Here is a 27,475-nt window from a genome sequence, read left to right as displayed (position 1 = left end):
TTTGAAGGAAAGAGTGTATGATAAGGAATTGGGAGAAAGAGAAAAACTTACCTTTTATTCCCTATTTTTATCTTTCAGATTTTGTGCCTATGTATGGTAGAATGGAGTATCTTCCCCAATTCTTCATTCTTGTGTAATAGCATTTTATATCCACACTTTTTGGCATGTGGTTTGAAGTTTCTTCCTGTAGGTGAAGCAGACTACTCTGCACCATTGAGGTAAGGCTTGGTCCTGTGATCTGAATTAGCTGAAGGCATGTGAACAAGCAGAGGTTCAAATATTCTAGTGTGATATTCTAGTGTGATCATTCACCCTCTTGTGTTCTTGGGATCTGTCACATGAAGGACATAATCCTGAGGACTGCTAGTTCCAGAATGAAGAGAAGGTATGGAGCAGACCAGGACCCAACTTACAGCTTTCAGCCAAGGCCAGGTGATCTGTGTAAAATGAAGCCACACCAGCCAAACTGTGGACTTGTGAGCATAAAAAATAAATGTTTGCTGTTGTAAGTCACTGAGTTGTTTATTGCACAGGACTGTTGTAGCAGTAGCTGAATAGGACAAATCCTACTGAAGCTCTCTTAATTGACCCTTGCTTAATCAGATTCCTATATTAACCAATGCCCTTTTTTCTATATGTAAACATATTAACTGATGGTCAAAACCTCTTAAATATTCATAACTAGTAGGCTAATCTATTATAGTCACATCCTTCCACTCCTTCCAGTTGAATCATATGCTTACTAAGAGTTAGATATCTGTTCTCAGTCTTATCTATTTGTTCTATCAGTTGAGTTATTGATAACTCATAGTTATCAATGAGTTTTGATTAATTTAATTAAATGTGACTAAAATAGAATGTGGGCTTCCCAGGAAGCATTAGTGGTAAAGAACCTGTCTATCAATGCAGGAGATGTAAGAGACACAGGTTCAGTTCCTGGGTTGGGAAGATCCCCTGGAGGAGGGCATGGCAACCCACTCCAGTATTCTTTCCCGGAGGATCCCCATGGATAGAGGAGCCTGGCAGGCTATGGTCCATAAGGTTGCAAAGAGTCAGACATGACTAAAGCAACTTAGTATGCATGCATGCAAAATAGAACGTATTGTTTGTATGAAAATTACCATGTAATCTTTGAACGAGCTCAACAAAAGTCACTAAAAACTGTGATAAAATTAGTTTAATCTTGGTAAATAAATGCTATAAAGATATAAAAGGATTTTCATTTAAACTTGCTTCCCAAATTTTAAAAAATTATAATCCTTTTTAAAGACACTAAAACTAAAAATGATCAATTATAGATTATTTATTGGAGAATGATTATATGGTATTCAGCATTCAAAGACCTTGACCCTGCATGCAAATATCTGTGAACTACTACACTTATCTGTTTTAAGTTAAACTGTTGAAAGTATGTATTATGCATTATTTATTAAATTTATGATTCCTTGAGGCTCATAGACAGTTTTCCATTCATTACGTCTTCATGGAAGGAAAGGTCTTTTCCAGGTTCGCACCTTGAATTCATTTAGGAATGAATTCATTCAGGAATATAGAACTGACACTAGAACTTCATGCTACTTTTGGAACTCTGTACTGAGCCCTAGACTCAGTATCTGGCATCAGTTAGAGACTGAAATAAAGCAAGACTTTAGAATTCCTAGTGCCTCTCTTGCTGGTCCTCAGTTAGCCTTTCAGAAAGCTGCTTTAAATGTTAAAGGGTATGAATGCAGTAGTATAAATTCTACTTTGATAATGAAGACATAATGGCTGATCAGTTCAATTTATCTTTAAAGCAAAACAAGAAAGAATGAGCTTTCAAATGCTATCACTTAAGACTACTGTCTATGAGTTCTAGTACACTATTTTCAAAAAGCTTTATTCAATTTAACCTTGTTTTAAAGACAGTAGTCTAAGTGAATAATTTTAACAACTAGAAATTCAGTTTATCCTAATCATCCTCAATCTTGTCTGCCCCCCATCCCCCAGCTTGTAACAGTAAAACTGCTAGATACTTTAATTTGGTTAGTTTTCCATTCTGCTATTCTTATCAAGCTTGATGTGGATCAGGCTTAGTTCATGGCTTGTTTATAGTTGACTATTTGACTATTGCTCTAACTGTGATTTTGAGAAAGCCACAATATTACAGCCACCTGAAATATTTTCCCAAATGACCCCCCGACAAGATTTTTCTAGGCCAGCACTCCTATGCTTACATTCAATCCTTTGAAAAGAGGGGATGGGGAGTGGGTATTATTTGCATGAAGCCACTATATGTATTTGAAATAAGAAAGACAAAGGCCTCTTTTAATTCTTCCCTGAAGTGTACAGTTAGCAGAGAAGAGTTTACCAGGGCTTCTTAGATGAAAAGCATGGACTTGGCTCTGACTGAAAGGAAGAGTTCTCAGAGTTCAGTTGTGGACATTTGTTTGAGAAAGAGCAGCACAGTTGGAATAATTCCTAGCTGGGATGCCGTGATAAGAGAACACCTCAGCAAAAGCAACAAGGTGAAGGATGCAGGTGTACATCTCACTGCTACGTAAGTAGATTAGTATTTCCCCAAAGCCTCTTATGGGCTTGGAAGCAACCCCTAACTGAAAAGCAGTTAGGGATATGACTTCATCAAATCTATGATTTTGCTGTATACTCGTTGAGCAGCATCGAGGCCCCAGATGAAATCAAAGTGGTTCCAATCCGGCAATAGTTTGAAGTAACGGAGATTCCTGATTTGGGGGAGTATCCTGGCCACATCTCGGGGTGTAATAAGAATATCATTTCCACCAGCCCAAATAGCAGTAGGCACTTTCATGGCAGTCAGATCATATAGTGGAGGACGACTCTACGGAAGAGAGAGAAAGGACATTCATGAGAGGAAGCTCCTCAGAGCAACAACTGACTTCAAATAAGTAGAGAGACTACTAGATAAGTATTTATGATGACCATAGGAAGACAGCATGCAATGGTCCCTATATTCAAGGAGTATGAAGGAACAAGGCAAAATGGCTATATAAATTTTTGTATACAAAGGAGGGTATGTTAAATACTATAAAACATTCTCCAAATGTGATGGAAGTGAAGACAAAGAAGAAATTATTTTCACCTGAGGTTTCATGTAAAAAGCAGTCATTTGAAGGGCTTCCCTGGTGGTTCAGAAGGTAAAAAGTCTGCCTGCAATGCAGGAGACTGGGATTTGATCCATGGGTGAGGAATATCCCCTGGAGAAGAGCCTGGCTACCCACTCCAGTATTCTTGCCTGGAGAATCCCATGGACAAGGGAGACTAGGGACCATCCAAGGGGTTTCAAAGAGTTGGACACAACTGAGCAACTAACACTCATTTTCACTTGAGGAATGGTTATATTTTAAAGATAAGGATGAATACGGGAGCACTTTCCAGCAGGCAGATACAGCATGTGTACCATGGTCAGGAATGGCAAGTTGCCCAGTGCACCCAGAAAATAAACTATGTGAGGGAAGACAGTAGGATATAAGACTGGAGACAGTCAAGGTCTAAATGCCAGGTTAAGGCAGTTGGGCATCCTTCAGAAGTTTTAGAGACAAGGCATGGTCATTTCTCATAGCTCTGCCTACTTTGTGGGATGACTTGAAGAAGAAATTTGTGGGGAATGGGTCCTGAAAAAAATCTAGGCAGGCAGTTTAGATTATCCTCAGAGCAGGATAACTGAAGCTGTTGTTTAGTCACTAAGTCATGTCTGATTCTGTGATGATATAGACTATAGCCCATCAGGCTCCTCTGTCCATGAGATTTCCCAGGCGAGATTACTGGAGTGGGCTGCCATTTCCTTCTTCGGGGATCTTCCTGACCCAGGGATTGAATCCACATCTCTGGCACTGGCAGTCCGATTCTTTGCCACTGAGCCAGTGAAGCCCTCAGTTGAAGCTGTAGAGATGGCTAAATTATTTAAACACAAAGGGGAGAGATATGGGAAGAATTGTGGAGAATTCTGATAATTGAGGGCGGTGAGGGTTAGAGGGTAGCTAGTGAGAGGATAAAGAGAGCAGTCAAAAAGGGAGGGAAAAAAATCAGAGAGTGTTACATAAGGGAAATCCAAGTCTGGGTGGTAAGTTGCAAGGAGTCTATGGTAACTAACACTACAGGTGAGAACAGGCTATTATATTTGGCAATTAAAAGCCACAAATAATCCCATGGATTAGGGCCTGCCAGACTCCTCTGTCCACGGGATTTTCCAGGCAAGAATACTGGAATGGGTTGCCATTACCTTCTCCAGGGGATCTTCCCTACTGAGGGGTCAAACCCAAGTGTCCCACGTTGTAGGCAGACTCTTTATAGTGTGAGCCACCAGGGAAGGTACCTTAAATAGAACAGCTATAATAAAAAGATGAAGACTCAAACTACCTTTTCCAGTGTTCAGGAGTGAGTGGAGAAGTAGAGATACTTAGCATTTTTAGATATTAAAAAATGTTGATAAAAACAGAATGATGGAAGCATGACTTGATAGAGTTCAAGGCTTGAGCGAAGGGTTTCTGTTTGTTTTTGTATGAAACAGGAGTTCATTTAAGATAGTAAGAGAAGCCAGTAAGAATAGATGAGAAGAGATGAGGTCAAGGACACAAGACAGGATAACTTAGATAATAAGAGGATCATCATATTCTGAGAGTGAAAGGAAAGACAGAATCAAAAAGACAGAGAGATTTTAAGGTGGATTAGAGGGAAGCTAAGAAATTTCATCCATACAGCAAATGATTATCAGGGGACTAGTAAGTGCCAGCTACTCTACCAGCTGGGACAAAACAGAAGGAAATTCCTACCCTCCATAAGTTAATCTTTTTATTCTCAAGAAAACATAGAATGGACACAGAGGTTGTGTTGGGAACTTATGAAGAGGACACACTGTTGAGAATGGAATAAAAATTGACTTCCAATGATACAAAATTACAAGCAAATAAAACAGAATTGGCGTGGAGTAGGGTAGGAGCAGCTAGCTAACTGTAAATTCTGAGAACATTTGCACCCTCAATATTTGTCATCACATCATACACTTCAATCTTAAATTTTTTGGGTCAGTTTTACCTCAATAAAGCTGAAAAAAGAGAACTTGATAATAATGGTTTTATGTGTATGTGATTTTTTGGTCTTATTTTCTTATAAATATAAACAATATATAAAGATAACATGTTCATGAAAAACAATGAAAGAGAACAAAAGTGTGTGAAATCCAAAATAAGAGCCTCCTTTTACTCCTTTGCGTGCATCCACTTCACCTTTTCTTTCTTCCTTTTCCTGAAAGTTATCACTTTAACATGTGCTGTTTATTTTTTGGCCCTTTTCTAAGCATTTGCAAATATATGCATCTGTGAATTTATATTGTTTGAGGAACAGGAGAAAACTTTTGTGGGTAATGAAAATGTTCAACATCTTGCTTGTGTTGTGGTTCCATGAATGAATATGTTTGTTGAAACACTGAGTTGAACATGTAAAATCAGTGACTTATACTGTATGTAAATCACATCTTAATCATGCTGATTAAAAATAATAAAAAGGATAATGATTTTATACCATGGTCATTGTCTTAGGAGCTAGTAGATTCATTTCCCTAACAATTCACTCTGTTACTGAGAAATTGAGGGCTTCCCTGGTGGCTCAGCAGTAAAGAATCCACCTGACAATACAATACAGGAGACATGGGTTCAATCCCTAGGTGGAGAAGATCCCGGGAGAAGGAAATGGCAACCCACTCTAGTATTCTTGCCTGGGAAATTCCGTGGGCAGACGAGCCTGGCAGGCTAACGTCCATGGCATTACCAAAGAGTCAGACATGACTTATTGACCAAACAACAACTGAGAAATTGACTGGTCTGATTGACTCATTTGATGTGCAGAATCAATTTAATTGACCTATGTTTGTACCTATAGCTTTAAGTATGTCAGTTTGGGAAAATAAAGGAAAAATTTAATTTAACTTTCTTAGTTCATACTGAGAAGCCCAGCCGCTGACTTAGAAAATAAAGGAAGGTAGCAACAGCATTGATTAAAAGTGTAGGATGGCTAAATGAATATATAAATTTTGGTGTGTAAAGTTAGAGGGAAAAAGATGCCTTTAAGACTCAATGCTTCACAGGTGGATAATTCTCTTAACTTCTATGTGCAGTTTTATTTTTTTCTGTTGCATCAAGAAATATGTATTCATGTCTACAAGCAATAAATGCTGGAAAGGGTGTGGAGAAAAAGGAACCCTCTTACACTGTTGGTGGGAATGCAAACTAGTACAGCCGCTATGGAGAACAGTGTGGAGATTTCTTAAAAAACTGGAAATAGAACTGCCATATGACCCAGCAATACCACTGCTGGGCATACACACTGAGGAAACCAGATCTGAAAGAGACACGTGCACCCCAATGTTCATTGCAGCACTGTTTATAATAGCCAGGACATGGAAGCAACCTAGATGCCCATCAGCAGATGAATGGATAAAGAAGCTGTGGTACATATACACCATGGAATATTACTCAGCCATTAAAAAGAATTCATTTGAACCAGTTCTAATGAGATGGATGAAACTGGAGCCCATTATACAGAGTGAAGTAAGCCAGAAAGATAAAGAACATTACAGCATACTAACACATATATATGGAATTTAGAAAGATGGTAACGACAACCCTATATGCAAAACAGAAAAACAGACACAGAAGTACAGAACAGACTTTTGAACTCTGTGGGAGAAGGTGAGGGTGGGATGTTGCGAAAGAACAGCATGTATATTATCTATGGTGAAACAGATCACCAGCCCAGGTGGGATGCATGAGACAAGTGCTCGAACCTGGTGCACTGGGAAGACCCAGAGGAATCGGGTGGAGAGGGAGGTGGGAGGGGGGATCGGGATGGGGAATACGTGTAAATCTATGGCTGATTCATGTCAATGTATGACAAAACCCACTGAAAAAATAAATAAATAAATTATATAAAAAAAAGAAATATGTATTCATTTACTATATAAATTTTTATCACACAATTTTCATTATTATGTAGCCATTAAAATTATATTGAAAATATCTCCTGCAACATTAGTTATGTTTTGCTGTGACTATAAGTAAAAAACAAGATCAAAAGTTGTGGAAAAGTAGTGATGTTGAGATTGGAAGAAATGTAACCAAATATTGATCCATCTAGTTATCTCTGGGTGGAGGGATTATAAATGATTTAACTTCCTTAGTATATACTTCTTTCATTTTTAGGTTTTTTGAAATAAATGCATATTTAAAATACACTTTGAAAAATCTCTGTCTACCATTGTGAATCTGACCAAGTGCCAACTAGGATTATTTTTACTGTCAAATAATTTATCATTATAATTTTTCAAAGCCAACCTTCTGGGGTTGCTCTGAGTAACTCACCTGATTGTAGTGATGCATGTTTTCAGCTTCACTTCCCCAGTCATAAGCTCTGAATTCATCAGAATGGTAAAGCTGGAATGAAATGTTTTATAGAAAAGTAGTATTCAGAATAAGAATTAGGGTTAAGATTGTTAGTAGCAAATCTTAGAAAAGCATACTGTATGCTGGGAAGAAAATAAGGCTTCTGCATCACCAGAGGATATAAATAAATTTTACCAGTGTGCAAAACAAGATCAAGAGAAATGGAGGCAATGAATTCCTTGGTTTGAAGGAAAAGCTAGTGAGAACCCAAGACTCACTGAGGGAAATCAAATGTCAGGTATTTCTCTCTCTGGGGAAGGCTAAGTTCTGAGGTTCTCCCAGTTTATGTTTAGTTTCAGCTCAGAGCCTACTTTGCAAGGTCGTCTTTAAAATGGGATTCATTTATGTGCCCTACTTGGTCTGTGCATACTTTGTTCTTTCTCTTAAAATCCAGGGAAATGCAACTATAAAGATGGTGAAAAAGGTAAAATGGAAGCTAGCTGCTAAGCTTCTTAGGACAGACATGCCTACTCTGTCCTTTCAAATATAAAGAAAATAAGGGGAATGGTTTTCCATGTCAAAGACACTACCTGTTTTATATGCAGGATGTTCTGTATTGATGATCCAGTGGGAGCATGGGACATATACACATCCATTCGGCTCTGAAGGTAAAACAAAACAAACCATATTAAAGCAATAACCACCCAATGAAAAAACTGTGCCTTTAAGAAACAGAGAATAATTATGCTAAGAATGAACAGACAAATATTGCAGTAGAATGGCGAGGCAGAATTCATTCCATTCCATTCCATGCTGTCTTACATGTTCCAAGTGGTGAATTTTATTTGAGGCTAAAGTGACCCAACAAGAGAGGGCACAAAGAATAAGTTTAAAGCTTCTTTCCTAAGATTTCATTTTATTTTTTAATGCATTGTATTATAAAATTAAGCTGACTATATTAAGTGGTGGCTAACTGCAAACTTGTGAAACCACTACTGATTGTTGGACAAGTATTATCTTAAATTTGACCAGAGATGAAAGGATGAAGCTGCCTATTCTCTTTTTCAGTCTTCACATTTATGGTCCATTGAATATTTAATCTTCCATGCATAGAAAATCTCTGCCTTTAAAAAGAGTTAAGAATACCACATTCATTTTTTAATATGATAGACACATCAAAATGAAACAAAGGGAACTTCCCTGGTGGCTAAGTGGTAAAGAACCCACCTGCCAATGCAGAAGATGCAGGTTTGATTCCTGATCTGGGAAGATCCACATGTCGTGGAGCAACGAAGCCCATGGGCCACAACTATTGAGCCTGTGCTCTAGAACCCAGGAACCACACTACTAAAGTAAGTGTGCTTGGAACCCGTTCTCCAGAACAAGAGAAGTCACTGCAATGAGAAGCGCACGCACCTCAACTAGAGAGTAGCCCCAACTCCCTGCAACCAGAGAAAGCCGGCACAGCAACAAAGACCCAGCACAGCCAAAAATAAATGAATAAAATAAAAAACAAAAAGAAGAACCAAAGGAAAGCTGGAATTTCTAAAAGCATCAAATAGCCCTAAAATCATTATACATACCATATTCATGTTTTTCTTGTTGAATCCCGCCCATAAGGACATAAATTCACTACATATCACCCATAATATTTTATTGTTGCAGATTTTGATAGAAGGTGACTTCCCTATACTTTCTTCTAAAAAGAAACCTTTGGTACCAAACAACTTCTGTAAAAAATAAAAAATAATTATTCTTTCAAGAATCATTTTTAGACTTCTTGATGTTCCCTTCACCTCCGGAATGAGAATTCTTAGGAATCTATTTATATTCATATATTTTTTTCCTGTTTTGCTCAAGGAGACCAAGTTATTTGGGAAAAGTAACTATTTATAAATCAGTCTTTACCTAGGGAATATCATCAAACATAATTTACAAGGAGATGGTAGCAACGACCTTCAGCCCCAAATTAGCTAATTTATCCATTGTGAAAGCGTCCCTGAAATCAGTCCAATCAGTGATCGCCTATATTTCTCATTAACTGGCAAGAGAAGTAGAACAGTTTCTCCTTTAAGGTCAAACATTGCCTTCATTAGGAAAGAAAAGCAGGGTTTTACCCATGTACACATCACCTTTCTGGTAGTGTACCAGAGTGCTTGACTTTCATGCTGAAAAGTAGAGGATGGTGTACTGAAGGGAGGGTGCCAATGGATAGAAGAAAATGATGTCATGGGCGACAGCATGATTAAAACTTCTAGGGTTTATAAATGCAATCTTGGGTGGGGATCTCTGATGGAACGACTGGAGCTTCTAAGGGCAACAGATATTATGGAGGGGTAGGAGTAGAGAATGGGACTTAAAGTGGCAGAAAGTTTGACAATAGGGAATTAGAAACTGAGATAAATCAGGGAAAATACGTACCTCAGACCTGACCTATGTAGGCAAAGCAATACATATGCAAAACAGGTATACTTAGTGATAGATGTGTCTGTCTCTGGATTTACTTTAACTAGTTTGCCTGCTTAACTCTGCCCCAATGTAGAAAACATCCCAAACTAATGGATGCCAACACATTTTGAAATAGAACTATTAATCACACAAAAGGGAAGTTACATGTGGTTTAGTCGCTAAGTCGTGTCCAACTCTTGCGACCCCATGGACTGTAGCCTGACAGGCTCCTCTGTCCATGGGATTTTCCAGGCAAGAATACTGGAGTGGATTGCCATTTCCTTCTCCAGGGGATCTTCCCGACCCAGGAATTGAAACCAGGTCTCTTGCATTGCAGGCAGATTCTTTACCAACTGAGCTATGAGGGAAGCATTGTACTCAGTCATTCAGTTGTGTCCCACTCTTTGCAACTCCATAGACTGTAGCTCTCTAGGCTCCCCTGTCCATGGAATTTTCCCAGCAAGAATACTGGAGTGAACTGCCATTTCCTCCTCCAGGGGATCTTCCTGACCCAGGGAGTGAACCCATATCTTTTGCATCTCCTGCATTGGCAGGTGGATTCTTTATCACTGAGCCACATGAGAATCCCTAAGTTTATTGTTGCTGTTGTTCAGTTGCCCAGTCGTGTCTGACTCTCTGAGACCCCGTGGACTGCAGCATACTAGGCCTCCCTGTCCCTCACCATCTCCCGAAGTTTGCTCAAATTCATGTCCATTGCATCAGTTCATGTCCATACAGCCATTTCATTCTCTGACACCCTCTTCCGCTCTCAATCCTCCCCAGTATCAGGGACTTTTCCAATGATTTGATTGTTCACATCAGATGACCAGAATACTGGAGCTTCAGCTTTAGCATCAGTACTTCCAACAAATATTCAGGGTTGACTTCCCTTAAGATTGACTGGTTTGATCTTCTTGGTGACCAAGGGACTTTCAGGAGTCTTCTCCAGCACCAAAGTTTGAAGGTATCAATTCTTTGGCACTCTGACTTCTTTATAGTTCAGCTCTCACAACTCTACATGACCATTGGGAAGACCACAGCCTTGACTATACAGATCTTTGTTGGAAGAGTGATGTCTCTGCTTTTTAACACACGTCTAGGTTTGTCACAACTTTCCTGCCAAGAAGCAGTCACCTTCTGATTTCATGGCTGCAGTCACCATCTGTAGTGATTTTAGAGCCCAAGAAGAGGAAATCTGTCACTACTTCCACCTTTCCCCCTTCTATTTGCCATGAAGTAATGGGACTGGATGCCATGATCTTAGGTTTTTTAATATTAGTTTCAAGCCATCTCTTTCACTCTCCTTCACTCTCATCAGGAGGTTCTTTAGTTCCTCTTCACTTTCTGCTGTTAGAGTGGTAGCATTTGCATGTCTGAGGTTGTTGATGTTTCTCCTGCCTATCTTGATTCCAGCTTGTAGCTCATCCAGCCCAGCATTTCTTAAGATGTGCTCAGTGTATAGGTTAAACAAACAGAGTGACAACAGACAGCCTTGTCATACTGCTTTCTCAATCTTGAATCAAACAGCTGTTCCATACATGCTTCTGACTTTTGCTTCTCAACCCACATACAGGTTTCTCAAGACAGGTAAGATGGTTTGGTATTCCCATCTCTTTAAGAGCTTGCCACATTTTTGTTATGACCACACTGTCAAAGTCTTTAGCATAGTTGATGAAACAGAGGTAGATTTTTTTTCTGGAGTTCCCTTGCTTTCTCTATGATCCAGCGAATGCTGGCAATTTGATTTCTGGTTCCTTTTTCTTTTCTAAACCCAGCTTGGACATTTGGAAGTTCTTGGTTCACATAATGCTGAAGCCTAGCATGCAATATTTTAAGCATGACCTTACTAGCATGGGAAATAAGTGCAATTGTCCGATGGTTAGCACATTCTTTAGTAATCCTCTTCTTGGGGATTGAAATGAGGACTGATCTTTTCCAATCCTGTGGCCACTGCTGGGTCATCCAGATTTGCTTACGTATTGAATGCAACGCCTCAATGGCATTATCCTTTAGGGTTTTGAATGGTTCTACTGGAATTCCATTGCATCCGTTAGCTTTATTAACATCAGTGATTCCTAAGGCCCACTTAACTTCTCACTCCAGAATGTCTGGCTCTGAGTGAATGACCACAGCATTGCAGTAACCCAGTTCATTAAGATCTTTGTTGTACAGTTCTTCCATGTTTTCTTTCCATCTCTTCTTAATCTCTTCATCATCTGCTTGGTCTCTACTGCTTCTGTCCTTTATTGTGCCCATCTTTGGGTGAAACGTTCCCTTAATATCTCCAATTTCCTGAGGAGATCTCTATAGTCTTTCCCCACCAAATATGATCCACTGGAGGAGGGAATGGCAAATCACTCCAGTATACTTGCAGTGATAACCTCATGAACTGTATAAAAGAACAAAAAGATATGACACCAAAAACAGTATTGCATAGGAACCTGGGATGTTAGATCAATGAATTAAGGAAAATTGGATGTAGTCAAGCAGGAGATGGTAAGAATAAATACCGACATCTTAAGAATCAGTGAACTAAAATGAATGGGAATGGGTGAATTTAATTCAAATGACCTTGACATCTACTATTGTGGGCAAGAATCTCACAGAAGAAATGAAGTAGTCCTCATAACCAACAAGAGTCTAAAATACAGTACTTGGGTGCAACCACAAAAATGACAGAATGATCTTGATTCATTTCTAAGGCAAACCATTCAACATCACAGTAATTCAAATCTATGCCTCTACCACCTGAAGATGGTAGAGAAGCTGAAGTTGATCAGCTGAAGCTGAAGACCTAGAAGGCCTTCTAGAATTAAGTTTATTAAACAATACCAAAAACCTACTATCCTGGTTCAGTTTTGGAAGGTTATACTTTTCTAAGAATTTGTCCATTTCATCCAAGTTGTCCACTTTATTGGCATAGAGCTGCTGGTAGTAGTCTCTTATGATCCTTTGTATTTCAGTGTTGTCTGTTGTGATCTCTCCATTTTCATTTCTAATTTTGTTAATTTGGTTCTTCTCTCTTTGCTTCTTAATGAGTCTTGCTAATGGTTTGTCAATTTTGTTTATTTTTTCAAAAAACCAGCTTTTAGCTTTGTTGATTTTTGCTATGGTCTCTTTTGTTTCTTTTGCATTTATTTCTGCCCTAATTTTTAAGATTTCTTTCCTTCTGCTAACCCTGGGGTTCTTCATTTCTTCCTTCTCTAATTGCTTTAGGTGTAGAGTTAGGTTATTTATTTGGCTTTTTTCTTGTTTCTTGATGTGAGCCTGTAATGCTATGAACCTTCCCCTTAGCACTGCTTTTACAGTATCCCATAGGTTTTGGGTTGTTGTGTTTTCATTTTCATTCATTTCTATGCATATTTTGATTTCTTTTTTGATTTCTTCTATGATTTGTTGGTTATTCAGAAGCGTGTTATTTAGCCTCCATATGTTTGAATTTTTAACAATTTTTTTCCTGTAATTGAGATGTAATCTTACTGCACTGTGGTCAGAAAAGATGACTGGAATGATTTCAATTTTTTTTGAATTTTCCAAGACCAGATTTATGGCCCAGGATGTGGTCTATTCTGGAGAAGGTTCCGTGTGCACTTGAGAAAAAGGTGAAGTTGATTGTTTTGGGGTGAAATGTCCTATAGATATCAATCAGGTCTAGCTGGTCCATTGTGTCATTCAAGGTTTGTGTTTCCTTGTTAATTTTCTGTTTAGTTGATCTATCCATAGTTGTGAGTGGGGTATTAAAGTCTCCCACTATTATTGTGTTAGTATTAATTTCCTCTTTCATACTTGTTAGCATTTGCCGCACATATTGTGGTGCTCCTATGTTGGGTGCATATATATTTACAATTGTTATATCTTCTTCTTGCATTAATCCTTTGATCATTATGTAGTGTCCTTCTTTGTCTCTTTTCACATCCTTTATTTGAAAGAAATAGAAGATCTTAACAGACCCATCACAAGCAAGGAAATCGAAACTGTAATCAAAAATCTACCAGCAAACAAAAGCCCAGGACCAGATGGCTTCACAGCTGAATTCTACCAAAAATTTAGAGAAGAGCTAACACCTATCTTACTCAAACTCTTCCAGAAAATTGCAGAGGAAGGTAAACTTCCAAACTCATTCTATGAGGCCACCATCACCCTAATTCCAAAACCAGACAAAGATGCCACAAAAAAAGAAAACTACAGGCCAATATCACTGATGAACATAGATGCAAAAATCCTTAACAAAATTCTAGCAAACAGAATCCAACAACATATTAAAAAAATCATACACCACGACCAAGTGGGCTTTATCCCAGGAATGCAAGGATTCTTTAATATCTGCAAATCAATCAATGTAATACACCACATTAACAAATTGAAAGATAAAAACCATATGATTATCTCAATAGATGCAGAGAAAGCCTTTGACAAAATTCAACACCCATTCATGATTAAAACTCTCCAGAAAGCAGGAATAGAAGGAACATACCTCAACATAATAAAAGCTATATATGACAAACCCACAGCAAGTATCACCCTCAATGGTGAAAAATTGAAAGCATTTCCCCTGAAATCAGGAACAAGACAAGGGTGCCCACTCTCACCACTACTATTCAACATAGTGTTGGAAGTTTTGGCCACAGCAATCAGAGCAGAAAAAGAAGTAAAAGGAATCCAGATAGGAAAAGAAGAAGTGAAACTCTCACTGTTTGCAGATGACATGATCCTCTACATAGAAAACCCTAAAGACTCTACCAGAAAATTACTAGAGCTAATCAATGAATATAGTAAAGTTGCAGGATATAAAATTATCACACAAAAATCCCTTGCATTCCTATATACTAACAATGAAAAAACAGAAAGAGAAATTAAAGAAACAATACCATTCACCATTGCAACAAAAAGAATAAAATACTTAGGAATATATCTACCTAAAGAAACAAAAGACCTATACATAGAAAACTATAAAACACTGATGAAAGAAATCAAAGAGGACACAAACAGATGGAGAAACATACCATGCTCATGGATTGGAAGAATCAATATTGTCAAAATGGCTATTCTACCCAAAGCAATCTCAATAGATTCAATGCAATCCCTATCAAGCTACCAACGGTATTTTTCACAGAACTAGAACAAATAATTTCACAATTTGTATGGAAATACAAAAAACCTCGAATAGCCAAAGTAATCTTGAGAAAGAAGAATGGAACTGGAGGAATCAACCTGCCTGACTTCAGACTCTACTACAAAGCCACAGTCATCAAGACAGTATGGTACTGGCACAAAGACAGAAATATAGATCAATGGAACAGAATAGAAAGCCCAGAGATAAATCCACGAACTTATGGACAGCTTATCTTTGACAAAGGAGGCAAGGATACACAATGGAAAAAAGACAACCTCTTTAACAAGTGGTGCTGGGAAAGCTGGTCAACCACTTGTAAAAGAATGAAACTAGAACACTTTCTAACACCATACACAAAAATAAACTCAAAATGGATTAAAGATCTAAATGTAAGACCAGAAACTATAAAACTCCTAGAGGAGAACATAGGCAAAACACTCTCCAACATAAATCACAGCAAGATCCTCTATGACCCACCTCCTAGAATATTGGAAATAAAAGCAAAACTAAACAAATGGGACCTAATGAAACTTAAAAGCTTTTGCACTACAAAGGAAACTATAAGTAAGGTGAAAAGACAGCCCTCAGATTGGGAGAAAATAATAGCAAATGAAGAAACAGACAAAGGATTAATCTCAAAAATATACAAGCAACTCTTGAAGCTCAAGTCCAGAAAAATAAATGACCCAATCAAAAAATGGGCCAAAGAACTAAACAGACATTTCTCCAAAGAAGACATACAGATGGCTAACAAACACATGAAAAGATGCTCAACATCACTCATTATCAGAGAAATGCAAATCAAAACCACAATGAGGTACCATTACACACCAGTCAGGATGGCTGCTATCCAAAAGTCTACAAGCAATAAATGCTGGAGACGGTGTGGAGAAAAGGGAACCATCTTACACTGTTGGTGGGAATGCAAACTAGTACAGCCGCTATGGAGAACAGTGTGGAGATTCCTTAAAAAACTGGAAATAGAACTGCCATATGACCCAGCAATCCCACTGCTGGGCATACACACTGAGGAAACCAGATCTGAAAGAGACACGTGCACCCCAATGTTCATTGCAGCACTGTTTATAATAGCCAGGACATGGAAGCAACCTAGATGCCCATCAGCAGATGAATGGATAAAGAAGCTGTGGTACATATACACCATGGAATATTACTCAGCCGTTAAAAAGAATTCATTTGAATCAGTTCTAATGAGATGGATGAAACTGGAGCCCATTATACAGAGTGAAGTAAGCCAGAAAGATAAAGAACATTACAGCATACTAACACATATATATGGAATTTAGAAAGATGGTAACGACAACCCTATATGCAAAACAGAAAAACAGACACAGAAGTACAGAACAGACTTTTGAACTCTGTGGGAGAAGGTGAGGGTGGGATGTTGCGAAAGAACAGCATGTGTATTATCTATGGTGAAACAGGTCACCAGCCCAGGTGGGATGCATGAGACAATGCTCGAACCTGGTGCACTGGGAAGACCCAGAGGAATCGGGTGGAGAGGGAGGGGGGAGGGGGGATCGGGATGGGGAATACATGTAAGTCTATTGCTGATTCATGTCAATGTATGACAAAATCCACTGAAAAAATAAATAAATTAATTTAAAAAAAAACCTACTATCAAATCAATCATTAGGGCTCATGAAAGTTCTTCCTTGGGTTAACTCACAAATCCTTTTTTTCTCACTCTTAACTCTCCACCACAAACCAGGACCTCATCTTAAAAATGATATCTTGACTTGTCTCTTTGATCTCATTTTGGTCACAACTTATTTTATCCTTCAATTCACATTTAAGGGGCAATCTTGATAAAATACTAGTCAATGAGATTTTTAGAGAAACAAAAAGCAAACAGAAAAAAACTTTTAATGGATAAAATCTTAAATTCACAATTGACCATCAAACCAGTCTTCCAACCATTGGAAAATAACCAATAAATAGTTGAGTGAATAATTCAGCTGTAAAACATTTAGGCTTTGGCATTTTAGCTTTAGTAAATTGAAGCAAGCTCCCATATGGAAAGGGGTATATTATTCCAGCTTATCTAACATCAAAGTCAAGGACATCAGTGATCAAATTGAAAAATGTCTTCCATTTGGGCACTGTGAATTCATTGACATGCCCAGTGGAATAAGAACAGAACAAGGAAACTGCAATAGCAGTCAGCTCAGCTAGAAATTCTGACTTATACTCAGGTCTATTAATAACTGAGTATAGCGAATTGTATATGAGAGCTGTAGACACTGTGACACACACACACACACACACACACACACACAGAGCACCTGACACCAGAGCACCAGAGTCTGGAATCTACAGGTTTCAAAATGTCCTACTTTTGTTTCATAGTAGATTTTCAAATAATAAGGATCTCTCATCCAAAAGGAGATCCTCTTATACACTGTGGCAAAAAGAAGAACTTACCTTGATTGCAGAACTTGGAAGTTGGAAAAATCTGGTAAAAATGCCCGTGGGATATTTGAAGGAGACCACAGGACCCAAGGCAAAATTCATTTTGATTCTTTGTGCCAGTTCAGGCATGGTGGCAAAGGCTACAAACCCTAAGAGAACAGGAGATAAGACAATCTCATAAAAATTAGGAGTAGTGATGTAATGTTTCTGCTAACAAAAGTGAAGCTCTCCTTTTTCATTTTATTCTTGTACTGCAGCACATGGGGGATGAATTGGGCAACTCTTCCGAGTTATTCTGCAAAGTTAATCTATCTTCAGCCCTGTCTACCCTCAAATCTCCATTTCTTTCTTATTCTGGACAATTTAATTTGGTTGGGGAAAGTTAGGGATAAATTGCTGAAGCAACTCCTGCCAAGTAAACTGAGGATGCCAACAAGCGGGGGCTAAGTATTGTCACTTTACCCCAACTCTGAGATGACAGAGTGAGTCATGGAACCTCTAGAAATAAATGATCAGTTTGTACGAGGTGAATCAATCAGATCTTTGTGTATCACCATCTAGCTATTCTGGAGGAAGAAATGGTAACACTCCAGTATTCTTGCTGGGAAATTCTCATGGACAGAGGAGCCTGGCAGGCTACAGTCTGTGGGGCTGTACAAAGAGTTGGACATGACTGAGCATGCACACACACACACACACACACAGAGCTATTCCACAGTTTTTTTTCTCACAGTGGAATGAGATTGCATTGCTCCCAGTGCTTCATTGGATGCTTACCAAACCTCCAGAATCTTCTCTGCTTCCAAAAGTCCCACCATAGTCCCTGTAAGGACCAAGTGTCTCCATTGATAAAGCAATAGCATTGCGTTTGTATCTAGCAATATGAGGGTGAAGGTGGTGGGGCTCAGCCCCACACAGAAAAGTCTATGTGGAGGATCTCTTTGTTTTGGTTCCCTGTTGTGCTTTCCTGGGCCCCCCTCCATTGTGTGTGTATGTGTGTGTGTGTGTGTGTGTGTGTGTGTGTGTGCACAAAGCTATAGCAGAAGTTTTTTGTTTTTTTCTGAATTTCTTGTTGAAATATTGAAACTGTTTTAACCAGAAAAGGAGCTGGCTGGGCACTGAATTGAAACTGGCATAATAGCTCCCCCTAGATGTCTAGAAATGAGCAGAGGTAAGTTTTTGATGGTCATACTGGCTGAAGAGTCCTACTCCATGCGGTATTTAATGGGCTAGGCCTGGCTTGTTAAATGTCTTGTGAAGAATCGGTCCTTCCCACATAACAGAAATTTCTCTGCTCAGGATACAAATCATGCTCACTGAAAAATGTCATGCTCGAAATGCAACGCAGAGAACTGATAATCAAATTGACTATTTTCTCTGCCAATCAGGTATGAGAGCATATCTAAGTCTTACCGACTTTTCTAGTCACACTCAAATCATCCTTCTCCATACAATCTCTCCACAGCACCCAAGAACCCCATAAGTGAAGTCAAGATGACCTGGTGTGAATTTTGTGTGCCATCTCTAATGTGTGAAGAGACCTTGAAGGAGCCAATTAATTTCTTTGAACTTCTGTTTTCTTTTTCTATGAGATGGGAATAATAGTGGTAGGTAGGCTTGTTCTAAAGCTTAGAGAGGGATATTGTAGGAAAGGTCCTAAATGAAAATCCCTAAACATAGAAAATGCTCCTAAGTGTTAGCAATTATGGTATGATTATTTTCCTGTTAGTGGCAGGTTTTTTTTTTGTTTGGGGGATAGGGTCCTCTTACTAGTTCTTTGATACTCCTTTAGTATATTCTCTCTAATGCTCATATGCTGCAAGCTAAGTTGCTTCAGTTGTGTCTGATTCTTTGCAACCCTATGGATGGTAGTCAGCCAGGATCCTCTGTCCATGGGTCTCCGGGCAGGACTATTGGAGTGGGTTGCAATGTCCTTCTCCAGGGGATCTTCCTGATCCAGGGATCAAACTCGGGTCTCTTATGTCTCCTGCATTGGCAGATGGGTTCTTTACCACTAGTGCCACCTGGGAAACAATGCTCACACCCTCACAGTCTCTCCTAAATTTGTAATTGCCTATCAGTATAAATGGGCTTCCCTTGTGACTCAGCTGGTGAAGAATCCGCCTGCAATGTGTAAGACCTGGGTTCGATCCCTGGGTTGGGAAGATCCCCTGGAGAAGGGAAAGGCTACCCACTCCAGTATTCTGGCCTGGAGAACTGCATGGACTGTATAGTCCATGGGGTCACAAAGAGTCAGACACGACTGAGCAACTTTCATTTTCTCTTTATCAGTATAAAACACTGGTAAATACATGTTTGTTCTTGATGATAATAGTGGCAATGTAGGATTATTTATTATCTCTCACACAGTTTCACCCAAACTAAGAGTGCATTTTCATTTAACCCAGCCTCTTAAAATTAGAAATTTTAGTGGAAGATTGATAACAAATTCATATTTTTAGTAGTATCGGGTTTTTAAATTTTTATTTGGAGCTAGATTATTGATTTCTTTTTTGAAAAATCTGGGAAACCATTAAGAAGTATACATTCAAAGTACATTTCTTGGACTTTTTTTTTTTTTTATTAGTTGGAAGCTAATTACTTCACAACATTTCAGTGGGTTTTGTCATACATTGATATGAATCAGCCATAGAGTTACACTCTTGGACTTTTAAAAAACTTTCTATACAGTGCTTACAGTTAATTGTGTGCTGAGTCACTTCAGTCATGTCCGACTCTTTGTGACACTATGGATGTAGCCCTCCAGGCTCTTCTATTCATGGGATTCTCCAGGCAAGAATACTGGAATGGGTTGCCATTTCCTCCTCCAGGGACTCTTCCTGAGCTAGGGATCAAACCCGTGTCTCTTATGTCTCCTGCACTGGCAGGCGGGTTCTTTACCACTAGCACCACGCATGAATCATACATTAAATGTATATGCCCAATTTACTTATTATAGTAAGTCTTTGCATTCTGATTCACAAAGAAAACATTATTATATCTTTTTAAATTTGTTCAAATATGAATATAAGCCCTCTTTTTTTTAATTTTTTAATATCCCATGTGGGTTGTGAGGAAGGTATGACTGATGTATATTTAACATTCTTCAAGGATATTTCATGCCATTTGGCTTTACTTTTTCAGCCTGGAGGAGAGACTCAGTCTTCGGAAATATTTCTTTGGAATTCCTGGCAAATTACCATTACAAATGCACTGCAGTGACCAGAAATGGATGAAAGATTCTTCCTACAAACTCACAGTCTCTGGAATTCAGGTTTACAGCCACTAGAGTTACATTCCCATCACAAGACATAGAATTAAGGACACTATAAATGTAAAACAGTGACTCTGTTCCTGACTCAAAGGTGAACTCTTGCATGGCTCTGACCCTTGTAAAAATGTTGACCCTTGTAAACATACCTATTGTAGTACCAAGTGAATGTCCAACGAAATACAACTTCTGCTGACCAGTCTTATTGACGATGAAGTCTATTATTCCAGGGAGATCATATTTGGCCATTTCATGAAAGCTGAAGAATAAAACAGGACCTTATAAATATTTGCAGCTAAGTTCAAAACAGAGCACTTGCTCATTTATTTTTTATACACAGAATTTTATGCTGTCCACTTACTTGGTTTGTGTTTCATTATTTATCCAGTTACATGTAGGCTATTGTGGTTTTTGTTTGCTGCACTTATATGTGTTACTTTCTAATAGCAGGAATGATTTCAAGGCTTGTGTATACTACATTTTCTGAAATTCAGTCTTGTCATTCTCCCTCTTCACTCCCTTCTCTTGAATTTCTTTTGCTGCCCTTTACCTACCTGGTTTGCATGCCTCTCTTTCAGTCTCTCCCAGGGAATTTCAAGATGCTTAGGGTCATTTAACACTCAGATTTTGAAATGGAAGTGGTTGTAAATCATGATTGTATCATGTACTAGCTGAGTAGCTTTCCATAAGTTACTTAAATGCTCTGAGCTTAAGTTTCATCATCTGTAAAATAAGCATGATAGTGCTTTATGGCAGGGGAGTTATGGGGGCTGGATAGTATTAAAGGAATGACTGTAGCAGCAATTAGACATTCAACTGGATGTTGCTATTATTATTTCTGTCCATATACGGTTATATTCAATATATACCAAAATCCTATAGTACTGGTTCAGCCAACATTAATACAAATGTTGAGAGAACAAAAAATGCCTAAATAATATATGGTTGAGTTAGGTACTTCACAAACTAAGGGCCTGCTTATTAAAAGAACATGAGAGGAAATATAGATTGGTACTTTCCAGTATAGGAGAATCATTGTGATGCCTTACAGTAAACAAGCTGCAAGTTCCCAACCAAGGATCAGCTGCACAAAGTATTTCCCGATGCTTGCCCCTGGGAAAAAGCTCTGACTCTAATTGGCCTATTCTTCCTTTGCTTCCAACTTGTCAGTAAGTACAGAAGTGAGGTATGGAATATTTCATTAATATGGTTCTGTTCTAGCAGCAGGCTTCAAACAACCAGGGAGTTTAAGCCTGAGAAAGGATGCTCACTGCAGGCATCAGCCTGTTCTCTGATGACAGAAGAAAACACTTTCATTAAAGCAGCAGTCAGCATGTCAAAAGATTCTTTCCTATTGCCTATTAACAAGGTTGTAAAGATCTCATATTAGAGTTTTCCTGAAAATGGTATTCTATACATTCTCAACCACAGTTCCTATAGGTAAAATATAGTACTGATACACAACATCTTTGCAAAACTAATTGACAGTCCAAGAGAAGAAAAAATTATAATAACATCACTAGGATAAAAATATAAGCTTCGTGAAGGTGGAGGCTTGTTTACTCTTAGATGCTCAGGGACTGAACAGTACATAGGAAAGGCACTCAATAAATATTGGCTGAATGAGTGCATACGTTGTTCCAGGAATTTTCTAAGCTGTCGTTTGAGACATACCTTGTATTAGATAGAAATGTATGTTAAAATGACCTTGTTGAAATGATAATTCACTTGTGGAAGAATCAGTGTAAATCAGAGCTTCCTGCTATTTATCTTGGAGAAGGCAATGGCACCCCACTCCAGTATTCTTGCCTGGAAAATCCCATGGATGGAGGAGCCTGGTGGGCTGCAGTCTATGTGGTCGCCGCTGCAGTCCATGGGGTCGCCGAGTCAGACACGACTGAGCGACTTCACTTTCCCTTTTCACTTTCATGCCTTGGAGAAGGAAATGGCAACCCACTCCAGTGTTCTTGCCTGGAGACTCCCAGGGATGGGGGAGCCTGGTGGGCTGCCGTCTTTGGGGTCACACAGAGTTGGACATGACTGAAGTGACTTTGCAGCTGTTTATCTCCTGTGAGCTGTTAGTAGGGACTGCAAGGAGGTGTGTGACTCCAAGTATCATACATATTATGAATACCATCCACACTATTATATTCAAAGGACTTGTCTCAAATTGTGTTCACGGTCTTTCTTAGATAGAGTTTACCTAAAGGCCCAGAATTTCTCTTCATTCACCGAGAGTGTTTTGTGTCTCCTTGACCAAGTGTTCCCCCGACTGTTTCCCATCCATACATCATAACCAGCATCAGCTAGAAGGAATCCAAGGCTGCCGTTGGCAAAATTCTCAAGCCAGCAGGCACTGTCTGAAAACAGGGCATGCTGCATATATACAACTGGTCGGGCACCTAGAGGGAGGCAAGAAGGCAGAGAGAGAAATCTATAACTAAAGCATCTGAGAAACATAAGAATCACACACACACACACACCCTCCCACTGGAAAAAACCCAAACCAAAAAAGAGACACATAATAAATATATTTTAATTCCCAGTCTTGCCCAAATTCAATCCTCCCTTCTTAAGCAACATCTTTCCTATAAATGTTTCTCCTTTTATATTTCATAGTGGCTCCCCACAACTCCTCATCATGCTTGGTGTTGCAAGATGAGCCAAAAACAAAAATAAAGGTAAACAAAAAGACCCAGTATGCCCTGTTAAATTTACATTTCATATTAACAATGAACTAGCTTTTTAATATAAGTATATCATAAAATGAGACATGAAAAACTCATCTGCTCTTTATCTGAAATTCAATTTTAACTGGGCATCTCATATTTTATATAGTAATCCTACCCATGTCTCGCTCCCATTTTTCATTCTGAAACTCTTGAATTCTTAAGCAACATGATTTTAGCTGCCTCTGAATGTGGATGGGAGATGAGATAATGCAGAGCGATCACAGTAAACGATTTGGTAAATTAAGACCACTGAGCCTTTGCAGATACTTTGCTTACTCTTCTCTCTCCCTCCTCAGATGATTTGTGGTTACATTTCCCTCATAGTTCAAAAGGATACATAGCAGCACTGTTTGCAATAGCCAGGACATGGAAGGAACCCAAATGTTTGTCAACAGAGGAATGGATAAAGAAGATATGGTACATGTATACAATAGAATATATCTCAGCCATGAAAAGGAATGAAATTGGGTCATTTGGGAGATGTGGATGGACTGACAGAGTGTCATACAGAGTGAAGTAACTCAGAAAAAGAAAAACAAATATCACATATTAGCACATATATATGGAATCTAGAAAAATGGTATAGATGATCTTATTTACAAAGCAGAAACAGAGACACAGATGTAGAGAACAAATACATGGATACCTAGGGAGAAAGGGGGTTGTGTGGGAGAAATTGGGAGATTGGGATTGACGCGTATATATAATCTCTTTCCAACAACGAGGAAATCCATTTTATGGAAATACAGCAATTTCTCACATGAGAAATAAGTAATGAGCTGACATAATGTAGGCTTCACCTCCACACTGACTCCCTAAGAAGCAAGCCTGACAGCAGTCAACTAGATCAATCCTGCCCTTTGTAATTTTCAGTTCTTGCCTGCCTTCAGAGAATTGGAAAACAACGAGACTTCCTGTTAACTATATGAAAACTAATCCAAAATTCAAACCAATTTTGATAAATCAGTCACTGTCTTAATGAACAGCCAGTACTAAATTTTAGTCATGTGCAATTCTCCTTCTCAAGATAGACACGTCTTGTACCTGTGATCCTAGTGTCTTTTCGCCCATGGGGAATCCGATTGACGCTGAGTATGTACCCATCTTGAGTGGTTACTTCATACTCCTCACTGGGGTAGCCATTATAGGTGATGATTTCATTCTGCCCAGTAAAACAGAAGCATTAGCTAAACATTTTCTCTAAAGGTTATCAAAAGGAGCTAGAACAAAGCAGCTAGTGTGTGCTTATTAGGGTAAATTATCTGAAATCTGCAGCCCCAGGTAACAGTGAGATTAATTTACTACATAATGTCATGATTGAAAAAATAAGTAGACTATTAGAAAATATCTGCTAGTGGTAAATTTTTGGGGGGAGTTGAAGATAATATCTATCTTTGACCCATTCTTCTGACAAAGCTATATTCTCAAGTCAGTTGTTTTTTTTTAAGTACATATAGATATATTTTAATTGAAATGTAGTTAATTTACAAATTTGTGTTAGTTTCTGATATATAGCAAAGTAATGCAGTTTTATACACAGACACTATATATGTATTATATATATATACATATATTCATATTCTTTTCCATTATGGTTTATTATAGGATATTGAATATAGTTTCCTGTGCTAGACAGTAGACAATAGAACCTTGTTGTTTATCCATTCTATACATAATAGTTTGCACCTGCTAATCCCAAACCCTCCTCTGTCCCTCCCCCCCACCTTTGGTAACCACAAGTCTGTTCTCTGTGAGTCTGCTCCTGTTTCATATATAAGTTCATTTGTCAGTGACTTCATATACTATTTGTCTTTCTCTTTCTGACTTACATAGTATGAAAATCTCTAGGTCCATCAATATAACTGCAAATGGCATTATTCTTTTTATGGCTGGGTAAAGTTCCATGTGTATACACAAAATGTAGGTATTCATCTTTTTAAAGTTTTTATTTTATACTGGGGTATAGTTGATTAACAATATTGTTTTAGTTTCAGGGGTACAGCAAAGTGACTCACACACACACACATATATATATATATATAAATGTATATATATATATATAAATGTCAACTGTGAGACTGCTCTTGGTTCAAAGGTAATAAAACCACAGTCCAGTGGAGGGCAGTCACACATATCATCCAGAGGGCTTAAAATCTGTGTGTGCTCAGTTGCTAGTCATGTCTAACTCTTTGAGACCCCATGGACTGTAGCTCGCCAGGCTCCTCTGCCCATGGAATTCTCCAGGCAAGAATACTGGAGTGGGCAGTCATTTCCTTCTCCAGGGATCTTCCCTACCCAGGCATCAAACTCAGGTCTCCTACATTGCAGGCAGATTCTTTACTGTGTCAGCCACCAGCAAATCTCTTAAAATCACTTATGTTTTTATCTATATCAGAGATTTTCTGCTATAACAGGAACTTCAATAATCTTACCACCTATTGATTTGCTTTATTTGATGTTCTTTGGAATTCTCCATTACTTACAATATTCATCCACACTTCAGGATTTGCTTCTTTTTCCAAATTGAAGAATCCAGCAGCATTTAAAGTTCCACAAATCAAATAGGCTGTTGTTAAAAACAGCCACATGGTGGGAATGCCTGATAGAAAACATTTAATAACCACAAATTGTTACATGTCAAAATTGATTAATGAAATGAAACAGTCCCCCAGTGAAAACTTGAATAACATCCTGAGAAAGCTGAGACTGTGTGGAAGGGAGTAAATACAATGAGCTAACTCCAAACACTATTAATCTATTTTTTCACATAGAAACTGCCCTAACATAGTCCAGGTCCAGATATGAAATGAACTAATATGAGGGCTTATTTTTTATCTTATTTTAACCCAGGAGTTTCACTTAATTTAAATCTTTGCTTACCTGTGAGTTGCCAGGATATATAAAGATTCAGAGGACACCATGATTCTCCACACCATGGAGAAGCTAAAAGTGGAGTTACTCTTTAATTTCCTCCAACATCCCACAAAATAAACAAGAGCAATGAACAATGAAGCTTCAAACAAACAGGTTTATGGTGAGTTTCAAATGATGTGACTATCTCTCTTGTGAACAACCAAAGGCAAATTTTGCACATTTGTATGTGCAGTGTCTCTTCCTTAGCACAGCTTAAAAGCATGCCTCCTCAAAGTAGTTTGACCAACATCACAATGCAGAATACTCATCAAAGGAGAGCAGCAGGAGAGCAGGTCTGAGTCTGAAGTCCAGGCTCACCATGAACAAGATTTCTGACCTTGGGCATGTTACTCAGTAGCTTTGTCTCTCGTTTTTCCTGCTGGTAATATTAGGATAATAAAATAGCCTACCTTATAAGATTGTAGGGAGAATTAGTGACATATAATGCATTAATCACAGTGGAAGCTCTTTCACTATTTTTTTTTTTAATCTAAGAATGAGCATGAGAGTCACATCAGAGAACTTTTATGGTAATAAATTAATGACAGATTTCTAGAGAAATTCAGAGTTTACTTTTGCAGTTCAGTAGCTTTCCATAAACTTGCTATCTGGTTGAAGATGATTTTACAGCTATAAATGTTATGTAATTTAAACCATTTTTGAAATTAATAATAGCTAATGTGTATTGAGGGCTCAGCTTGTGCCAGGCCCTGTTCTAAATGCTTCATGTATGTTATTTAGATCTCAAAGAAATGCCATTGAAACAGCTACTGTTATTATCCTCATTTTGTCAATGAAATTAGCAAAAGCTTAGAGAGATTAAAGATCTGCCCAAGGTTACAGAGCCAAGAGGTGACAGAACTAGGACAGGAACACAGAAAGCCTCAGTGCAGAGCCCTATACCTGGCTACCACGCCCAACCTGCCTCCCAGTTGTGCTAAGTCTTGATCTTACCTAGTTAAGAGAGCTTCCCCTGCTCCTGAGGACTCCTTATCGATGAGGGACTTCTGAACTTTTGCTTGGGACAGTGAGATACGATTGCAGCTAGAAGCTAGAAAAATGAGAGCTGGGAAGCCCGTGGAAATGAAGAAATCCTGGACAGTGGCACACACCCAAGGTTAACCAGTTTGACTGAATCCTCATTTACACTATGTCTGTCACCCTTGGGAGGGTT

The 27,475-nt window shown here is 38.5% G+C and overlaps 1 protein-coding gene across 1 annotated transcript; it reads right to left on the bottom strand.

Annotated features, from left to right (window-relative positions):
* Positions 1-1,005: 1,005 nt before the first annotated feature.
* LIPN (lipase family member N) lies at positions 1,006-27,400 on the bottom strand. Its single transcript, XM_043926032.1, has 10 exons — positions 27,256-27,400; positions 25,872-25,987; positions 24,433-24,550; positions 22,860-23,058; positions 20,806-20,915; positions 17,398-17,534; positions 8,975-9,121; positions 7,982-8,053; positions 7,371-7,442; positions 1,006-2,836 (listed from the first exon to the last, which is right to left on the bottom strand). The coding sequence occupies exons 2-10, from the start codon at positions 25,974-25,976 to the stop codon at positions 2,603-2,605; spliced, it is 1,194 nt and encodes a 397-aa protein (XP_043781967.1). The 5' UTR covers positions 25,977-25,987; positions 27,256-27,400; the 3' UTR covers positions 1,006-2,602.
* Between the last annotated feature and the right edge of the window lie 75 nt (positions 27,401-27,475).

Source organism: Cervus elaphus, chromosome 15 (genome assembly GCF_910594005.1).
Source record: "Cervus elaphus chromosome 15, mCerEla1.1, whole genome shotgun sequence".
NCBI classification, from domain to species: Eukaryota; Metazoa; Chordata; class Mammalia; order Artiodactyla; family Cervidae; genus Cervus; species Cervus elaphus.
This window is presented reverse-complemented; position numbering and strand designations above follow the sequence as displayed.

Excerpts from the sequence above, each read along its gene's own strand:
- LIPN (XM_043926032.1), bottom strand. The coding sequence starts at position 25,976 with ATGTGGCTGTTTTTAACAACAGCCTATTTGATTTGTGGAACTTTAAAT. Across the intron at positions 8,054-8,974 it reads ACAAGAAAAACATGAATATG|AGCCGAATGGATGTGTATAT; the intron begins GTATGTATAATG and ends TTTTACCTTCAG. Across the intron at positions 2,837-7,370 it reads ACATGCATCACTACAATCAG|AGTCGTCCTCCACTATATGA; the intron begins GTGAGTTACTCA and ends TCTCTTCCGTAG.